Here is a 9,799-nt window from a genome sequence, read left to right on the forward strand (position 1 = left end):
ACCGGGCCGCATCGGCGCCTGCCCCCCTCCTCCGGCCACTTGGCGGCAAAGGGCAAAGTCAGTAGAGGGCGACGATGGAGGCGAGGCCGGTAAACAAGCTCCCCCCGCCGCAGCCTCGCCCCCCTCCTCCCCTTCGGCCAGGAAGCTCGGGGGAAAAGACCGACCCCCCCCGCACACACACTTCGCTGCTCAGCGGGCTCGTTCCTGGTCAGCGCCTTCCCCAGCAGAGCGCCTCGGCCTTAAGTTTCGTTACACACTTCGTTTCCATCACGTTTTCTTACGAGAAAGGAAATAGTTTTCACTGCCAAAGGGGCTGGCTGCGCCCGGAGCGCGGGAGCAGAGCCCAGCCCAGCGCTGCCCGGTAACGGCGGTTCAGCAGTGAGAGCCAGGCGCACGCTGGAAAGGGCTCCCGGGGCGCCGGCGGGGAGCCCTGTGCCAGGGAGCCTCCGAAACGCCGCAGGCAGGGCTGCAATTTARATTAGCTTCTGCTCAAACACGTGAATTTCCTGATGGTAAAGAGGGAGGAGGACTGCAAGCATAAGATGATGGCCTTTTTCACKGGGTTGTGCGCCACCGAATTCCTAATAATTCAGAGAAAAGTTGTACAAAAGTCCATCTGTTTCATGAAAAGAACGAGCCATGTATCTGGGGTGGTATAGACGGAGCCTGATTCAGTTACTCATCTTCCCTCTCTTTCTTCATTTTGTACTGATCTCTTCCTTCGCCTCTCTCCCCCCTCCRAGGTCACGGCTGCCTTGGGAGCCGCGCTCCATTAGCCAGTTCATCCTCTGGCATAGAGATGCAGCTGTCCAGACGGCTCAACTATGAGCCAGAATCAGCAAGGCTAAGAAATGATCCTGGGGGAAAAGGTCCAAGTGCAGAGTGTTTTCAACCTGGACTAGTTTTCAGATCCAGTTTAGTGTGAAGCCCTGCTAATTTTTATACTGGACAACCAAAAGTGACAAGAAATAAAGATGAAAGCAAAAGGCTGAGGGTAGGAAGGTCTTGCATTGGCTCCTACACTTGTCAAGATACCCACAGAACTACAACCTAAGGCTTTCAAACCCAGTGAGGAGCCTAAGGAGAAGGGNAAAAAAAAAAAAAAAAAAAAAAAAAGGAGGGAGGGGTAAGGAAAAAGGAGGAAAAAAAGACAATCCCTACTCTCTTCTGTTTCTGGAAAGCAGAAATACATTTTCTCTCCTCCCTGATACAACATAATGACTTTAAAGCTGTTCCCCCCATCCTAATGTAGGAGTTTACCAATAAACAAAATCTTGTCATTTTTTTTCAATATTTGATCACGTATCTTTCAGCACAGAAGAGAAACTGTCCAGCTAGCAGTTTTCTGTCCAAATTTAATATAAACTGTAGGCTATTGAAAAAGATAGCAGTGACGATTGGAGGCAGAAATGAATTACCTACTAACTCCAACTGCTGTTGCTTGAATTTGTATATGGCATGTCTTCTGTTACTCAGAGCAACCTAAGAAGAAATTTTATAAAAAGAATTATTAGCATTAAAGTCTACAGTGAGATGATTTCAAATTCTGCAGGACTTCTTCCAGAACGACTTTCCAGTGAATTAGCTTTTGCCTGTCCGGTAGACAATCATATTTAAATAAACAAGAATTATAAAATTCCCAACATTGTTTCTATCATGTAAATCTATTTTCTTTCTCATTTCTGATCAGAGAGATCCATTCAAAGAATTTAAAGCTTTGACTTCTGAAGGGAATAAGGCAACACATCTTCAGTTCAGTTGTAAATTTAACTAAAGTCCAATTTGAGACTGATTACTGGAATTGGTCAGAATTTCAAAAATTTGTTTAATAATGGGCTTTTGAAAACATTTTTTGCAAAAATATTGTAAAAACTGTTCCAATTTTTAAAATTTCAATATCTTGTATTACTGTTCTTTTCTTTTTCCATATAAATGTTTTATCAAAAAAATCAAGAGTGTATGCTTGCTAATAACTGCATACACTTGCTATCACTTCAAATGTTGGAGTACAGCAGTATGAGTAACATTGCTACACTGGAAAACTGGTCTACAGTAAATTGCAAAGCGGTGTAGCAATGACTCCTTGCACAGACAGATGGGTGGATGCTGTGTGGTAAGATACTAGTTCCACAGAAATCATCTATASAATTCAGAACATCACCACCTAAATTTAAATTAAAAGTGTCAGAAATGTGTTTCAGAAAATGTGTTGCAACTCACTGAGTTTCCTAATTATGCTTAATTTGGTATTTCCCTTAAATTATATCACAAGCAACAGAAACAGGGTAGGCAACACAAGTTTATCACTTTTTCTTCCCAGGAGGATGTATTACAACACTTGCAATAGCTCAACAAGCCTGAAAGAAACTTAATTGGCAAGGTTACATTAAAATTTTTAATTTTCTTTTTAGCAGAGGAGAGAAATGATGGCCTTAAATGACTTAACAGACATGATTTCTGGATTTGTCACAAGTGTGAAGCAGAGAATTTTGCAGTCAGAATGGCAAAAGTGGTATTTAATACTCTGTATCTAATAGCACTTGATATATCAGAAGGAATGCGGTGACGCTGCTTGAAAGGAAGTTCTCCCATTGCAATGAGTTTGTTCCAGGTCTTCACCGGCTCAGTATCAGGCATACAATCCATCAACATGACCTTTAGCTGCAAGGTTGGAAGTAAAACAATCATTTTAATGACTAATTTTTCTACTAGTTAACATTGTTACAGTTATTCTCAACACTATGAGGCAAATAGAGTTAGAGCCAAGTTAGAAAAACAAAAACAAAAACCAAGCAAACAATCCAAAACCTCCAAATACTGAACAAATAGAAAAGGAACAGTGCTATAATGCAGTACTTAAGAGAACTGTGCAAGGGTATTTTAGCAATTATCAATAAAYCAGATTTAAAAAAATCATTTTTCATTGCAAGTTTTCTCCCTGAGAAATAATTAAGTTCAGATTTTTTTGTGCATTTAGGTTCCTTATTCTGATGAGTAATACATGGTAGACTAATTTGTTACATGTAGCTTACAGTTTTTTTTCCTAGCCTACACCCTCCAAACTCTCAAAAGTTCTTTTGCAGCCTCTTTAATGAACATACCTAGTGCCCAAATCATCTTTGTTAAACTGCATTACAGTAAAAATACTTAACATTCTCACACATTACTGCCCATTGCTAAAACATTTATTATTCATTTTTATAATGTTCTGTGAGTTACATAGGCATTATGCCCAGTTTGTAGATGAAGAGACTGAGGCATACATAGTCAGATAAAAGCCCCAGAGTTAAGGGTCAGACTGTTGGCTCTCAGCCCTTTGAATCAAGCCAATAGTCCTTCACCTGACAATGACCTGAGTAATATCATTGATAGTAGATTAAAAAGCAGAAAAACTACTCAGGTTGATTTACTTTTGGATGCTAAATGAAAAAAAAAATCATTTTCTATCTGAGACTGAGTTCTAGTGAAGTTTTTAGTTTTCTTGTTTGTAAAAATGAAAGTTGGGTGTATGCTAGAAAGGTCTCCCTGGCCAGAGGTGAAAACTGTGAAATTAAGCCATGCATCAGCAGTCTGCAAAACACTACCTATCCAAATTGATTTAATCAAATCAAGTGCTAATATAGATACCTTTTGTGCAGTTCAGTTTTGGGGTATACCATATGGTAATATTAGCCCACAAACTCCTTTATTTTGAACTCTTGAGACTTGAGACCTTTGAGAATACTGACATACAGGATTGGTATTGCCTGAAAGCCTGTGACCACCACTACATGTTTCTTGGTACAGCAGTTTCTTGACACAGCATGCAGTTGTGAAAGATAGCTTCTGTTTCTCAACAGTCTTATCAAGAATGCTGTTTACGCTCAAGGAAGAACAAGCTAACAGTCAGCAAAGATGCCCAGTTTGCTTGAGAAAATACTATCTCCTTCTGTGCAACAGGAAGCTCTTATGAAGAGAAGGATGAAGCTTAGCACTTCAACCTTAGAAGCTAACTGTTCTGAATACTCATCTGTTTTATCCGGATCATCATCCTTCTCCTGTTGTTGACCATACCTGAAAAAAGTGGCTCATGCCAGGAGCTGAATACCATGGTCCTTGAATGAGCATCCATAGGGATACTTTATTCTTGCTGCTGCAGAGAGAAAACACGTAAATAGTTTTAGGAAATGGTGACAAGACCGATAGTCATCTACCTCAATAAAGCAGCAGCAGGATTATTGCTGATAACCCTGCTGATGGTAAAGGCTGTAGTAGAGTTGCTAGTGCTATCAAAAAAAAAATAAATAAAGAAGCGATGTTAAAACTTATATGGCTACGGAAAACAGTGGTCACTTCATGCCCTACAATACCAACAGTTCCTCCAGTCCTTAAAATCTACAAAGCTGAACTGATGGGTAAGGAGCTACTATTCATAACAAGTATCATAACAGAAAGAGTGGTGAATCCCCAATATAGGGAACAGCAAGTGCATCTCCACTCCAGATTGTAAGCTTAACTGAGCTCCAGTTTACATTTCAACTGTTTGTGACCAACAGCATACTAACTGTTTCTCAGAGTTTCCTACATCATTCTGTAACAACCTACCTAAGTTTTCAGACATACCAGCCCTTCTTCAAGTCTGATGTAGAAGCATTAAGGTTCAAAGCTAAATACAAGTTGAGGGTAGTTGCTTAGGGTTTAGCATCTTGGTAGAATAGTTGGTATCTCTGGATTACAGAGGAATCTCATGGTTAAGGGATCTGGGGAGAGTGTGACAAAAGAGGTGATAATACCTTCTGAAAAAAGCTAGATATGTAGCTTACAGACTGTGGAACATTAAGAGGTTAATGGCAGGAAGGGGAAGAGATTTGTTTTATTTGCATAAAACGAAAACATTTGTACTGAGTCCTGTATTGGTATCTAGCCAACACATCAGTTTTAGTTCTAAGACTCATCTGTGGAAGATGCATGGTATTTTCTTTTGTAGATCAGGTATGAGACATCAAAGATGAAGAAGATGAAGCTGGTTTCATGGAAATCTAGTAAGGTTTCAGGTCTGTTATGAGATTTTTTTTTTAATTATAATTGGACAACTATAGAGGAAAACTAGCTAAGTGGCTAAAAGCAAACACAGAGCAAGTAAGACAATTACGCAGTACGCAGTGCATGAGGCTGGGAACAGGCTGCTGCATGAACACTGTGAGGCAAAACATCTAGCTCTAGTGCCTAAGTTATTCAGTAAGCCAAAGGAAGAACACACTCCCTGTATAAAAGGCATGGGGCTTTATTTGGTTCCAAGTCCCATGAACTTCATTTGTGCCCTGTGCTACAAGTTTGGAATAAAATTCAACTCAATTTCAAGATAAAATACATATGATGGGATGGTCTGAGGAATATCTTCCACTTTTTCTGGCCTACTATTCAAACAGAGATAGTGTTTTTGTACTCCACAGATCTGGTATCCTCATCTAAACACCAACTAAAACAGGCAAGAATTTGGGGTGTTGCCTGTTTTTCAGATATACAAGCAGTATTAACAGCTAAGGGACCAGAACCAGAGTCATGTGAGAACTGAATTTTGGAAGCAGTAAATCAGGGAAGATTATGAACTTCACTGGCTGATCACAAACTAATCAAATTATCAATCAGTCAACCTAAATAAATAAAAGGAAAGGACCATATGGAAGAGTGTGAAGAATACTTTAGTTTCCTGGGAAAAGATGGAGGTTTTAGAATAAGAGTTTGTAACACACCACCTAGACCATCTGGACAGTTTAGGAAAGGAGTATTGTGGAAACCAAAAGGTTCATCTCCCTTACTAGAATTAGAAATAGCACCATGGGTTTAAGAGACATCCAGTACAGTCTAATTCATTTCCTTTGGGTAAATGACAAAGCTTTTAGTTACGTATTTTCACTTACAATTCTTCATCCTCTCTTTGTCCTTCCTCATGACAATTTATCTTTCTCCTCCTAATTATTTACATTTTTCCCCTAAGGTCATGGTTTCAGAGCATTTGTCTTGGAAGCAGTGCTGCCTCAAGCAGTTTCTGCACTTTCCATTTTAATATCAGATAAGTTTCATTCTCATGCTGTCTCCTTAGGTATGTTGACAGAACTCTACGTGAAGTTACACATTACAGCTTAAACAGCTGTATTTTGATATCATGCACTTCTTAAAGTCTGTACCTTCCCTGCCTCCCCTCCTACCACCCTTATGCCAACTCTGGTGCTCGTTTGAGATTAGAGATTATTTCATGCTAACCTGTCCAAGGGAAAAATAAAAGTTTCCTCTAGGTTACAAGTTTAACTTCGTTCACTACGCAGTCAGACAAATGTCAGACACAATTCAGATGAGGCCTCAYGGCTAAGAGCAGGGACAGAAAAGGTAGACAGGCAAAGGATGTGGAGACCTCCCCCTTTCAGCACTTTTGCTATTTTTCTGCTATTCCATCAGTCTATTTATTTGACACCCTACCTGTGCAGCTGTACATCCAGTTGCATCAGAGAGGTCTCATGTCTAGGTTAAAAATAATCATTTGAGGGGTTTTGGAAGGAAAAGAATAGGTATGTTTTTAACAGAGATCTCTGAATTGATTTCTTATATGGACTTGCAAACATCAATACTGAATTACGGAGTGGACAACACACAGGTAGGGAAATACTATAAGGTCAGAACTGCTACTGAGAATATCATCCTTAAAATGGCAACCTAAGAATCTTCCAAATGCTTAGCAGAAATAAGGGAGACGTGTGGAAAATCATATAAATCATGAAAAAAATAGGTTGGAAAGGACTTCTAGAGGTCATCTAGTCTAACTTCTGGTGGAAAGCAGGGCTAGCTTCAGAGTGAGATCAGGTCGTTTAGGACTTTGTCAAGTCGATTTTCGAAAATCTCCAAAACAGAGATTCCACAAGCAGTCCAACTCCAGTCAACCTGTTCCAGGGCTTACTCACTCTTACGAGAATTTTTTCTTATGTCCAACTAGAATTTGCCATATTGCAACTTGTGACCATTGCCTCTAGTCTTTTCATTGCGCACCTCTGAGAAGAGTCTGGCTCTTATCTTCTCTCTGCATGAGTCCTTGCTCCAGCCTTCTCTTTTTTGGACTAAATAAGTTAATTCTCTCAACCCCTCCTCCTATCACGTACTCCAGCTCCCTACCTTTGTGATCCTCTACTAGATTCTCTCCAACTTGTCAATACCTCTTGTAAACCGAGTGGCCTGAAACTAGACATACAGTTCTAGATGTCACCTCACAAGTGCCAAGTAGGAGAGAATAACCAATTCCTTTGCTGGCTGTAATAGTCTTGTTAATGCAGCCCCATATACTGTTTGCTTTCATCACTGCAAGGGCACATTGCTGACTCACACTTGACTTGTCCACAGGACCCCAAGTCCTTATTTGCAAAGTTGCTATGTAATTTGTCAGTCCCCAGCCTGTACTGATTTATGGGATTATTCTGTCCCAGTTGCAGGACTGCGTATTTGTCTCTGCTGAATTTTATGAAGTTCCTGTCAGCCCATTCCTCCAGCCTGTTGAGGTCCTTCCTTGCATTTCAGGTTGTCCCCAGAGATGAACCAGCTTTCCTGGTCTCCTCTGCACTTCAGGACAGCCTCTCAAGATATTTTGCCTCTTAGATCTCTGAACAAGCCAAAGTTTGCTCTCCAGAAATCAGTCATTAGACTATTTTCACCCCCACTTCTGTAGTGCGAAGGCCTATCTGTGAAATATGTCCTGTTTGCCTTGCATCCAAATATACCACAAAACCGCTCAATTCAAAGTAGGAAGTTAAATAAATATTTTACTTTGCATAGTTGCACACAAAGATTAAACTGAAATAACGATAACCAGGTTGCAGCTATTTCAAGGAATCAGATTACTTTGCCAGTAAATATGCAATGCCTGTCTGAACAAGCAGGATTAGGCAGGCACCATGAGATAATCATCATGCGGACGAACTAGTAATAACCATATGGTCAAGCCAGATCCGACTGTTTTTTGATGTATAAGAACTAATCCTTTGGACCATGTTGGTCTTGATCCAAGGAGAAGCATATATAAACACCAGTGATACACAATGGAGCCTGCAGAAAAGATGCCCACATCTCCCATCAAAAAGCTCTTGAGCATGAGCATCTTGACTGTGGAGTCCAAGAACCACTAGAGATTACAGCCCTCATAGCCAACAGCTCAGCATCAGACTCATGGTATAACATACCTAGTAAGGCTTGACTAATGTTTAATTAATGCTTAACTCTTAGTAACAGATGGATTGCTTTGTAGCTGAAGCGTAAGTAAATGCTTGAGATTTGCCTGCTGTCTAAGAACACTCTCCATCATGACAGTCCCCACTTCCCTATTAATAACTGTTGCAGCCTTTCCTTGAGGATCCTCAGTGCTGCTACATCACAGACACTCCAGACATGACAGCCCTTGACTGTCACTTCCTGACAAGTGGCTCCTGCTTGTTTGTGAGCAGCAGATCCAGTGGAGTACCTCCGGTTTTCAGCCTGTCCAGCACATTTGTCAGAAAAAATTATCCCTGATGCCCATTAAGTCTCCTGGATTGCTTCCTTCTCCACCCCCATGTTGCACTCCCAGCAGGTGTTTGGAGTTCGGGGAACTGTAAAGTTCCCCATGAGAACCAGGGCTTGGGATCAGGAATTGACTTCTCACTATTTGAAAAAGGTTTCACTTACCTCCTCCTCTTGATAAGGTGGCCTACAGTAGGCATCCATCATGATATTGCCCTTGTAGCCTTCCACTCTGATCCTAACTAGTAAACTCTCAACCAGCCCGTAAGCCTAATCCACCATGGAGCTCTGTGCAGTCAAATCATTCCATTATAAAGAGCACAACACCAGCTCCCCCAAGCTGTATGTATTAATATACAGACATTTAAGATAGTCCCTTGGTTGTCCCACTTTCTCAGGAACCTCCCCCGTTTCCCTGTCCAGTGTACACCTCCATCCATTGGTGAACATAAGTTAAAGTCTCCCTCAATTATTTAGCAAGTCTGTTGACAAAGAGGTTGTTGCCTGTCTTTGCCAGGTAAAGCCCATCTCTCCTCAGTAGTCCTTCCTTGTTCCCCTAACAGGCCATCGCAGTTGCAGAACCCAAAGCCCTGCCAGCAACACCTGCCAAACAACCAGGTGTTAATCTGCAGAATGTGTCTGCATCAGCTCGAGTCCTTTCCCCTGTCCAGGAGAAACAAGACGACTATCACTTGGGCTCCCATCACAGTTGCTATTCATAAAAAACAGACTTATGTAATACATGCTTTAGTAAGTTCAGGTGCCAGAACCACATGAAATTCACTTTCTAAGACTAAGTTCTAGCAAGATTGTTAGGTTTTTTTGCTTTCTATGTATGTTTTATAAGAGTAGAACATTTCACTTTAAAGTACAAGATTTAACACTTGTAGTTGTTTTCTTGTACCGTTAACTTATGCTTTTTACCTGCAAACTTCTTTCTCAGCATTTTCCAGCCATTGCCATAAAGATGAGTTCCACTTTCACAAAGTAATTGTATCACTTCTCTGCACCTTTATAAAAGAAAACAACTGTTAAAATAATAGTTTTGCAGAAAGCATAAGAAACCAGTACTACCAACCCACACAGTCAGACCTAGATCATTAACTTACTGATACTCCCTTTATTTTACTCTTGTATTTCCCAGCAAGCTAGGTCAACATATCATTCCATACTGAAAAAGGGTAAAGAGTTGCCTATTGCAGGCATGACACACTAAAATATTTGCTACTTTGAGAACTCCACAGATTTGTTCTGTTGGCTTGCCTGATGCACCTTTCCCTAT

At 40.7% G+C, this 9,799-nt stretch overlaps 1 protein-coding gene across 1 annotated transcript in view; it reads right to left on the reverse strand.

The window, feature by feature from the left end:
• Nucleotides 1-8,721, reverse strand: part of ASPG (asparaginase) — a 54,994-nt gene extending 46,273 nt beyond the window's left edge. Inside the window, exons 1-3 of the mRNA XM_085317624.1 lie at nt 8,683-8,721; nt 2,524-2,661; nt 1,423-1,482 (exon numbers count right to left, since the gene is read on the reverse strand). Of these exons, the coding sequence (XP_085173750.1) occupies nt 1,423-1,482; nt 2,524-2,661; nt 8,683-8,721 (237 nt within the window). The remainder of the gene's footprint in view (nt 1-1,422; nt 1,483-2,523; nt 2,662-8,682) is intronic.
• Between the last annotated feature and the right edge of the window lie 1,078 nt (nt 8,722-9,799).

Source organism: Rhea americana, unplaced genomic scaffold, assembly GCF_003343005.1.
Source record: "Rhea americana isolate MKP2758 unplaced genomic scaffold, rheAme1 scaffold_5, whole genome shotgun sequence".
Taxonomy (NCBI): Eukaryota; Metazoa; Chordata; class Aves; order Rheiformes; family Rheidae; genus Rhea; species Rhea americana.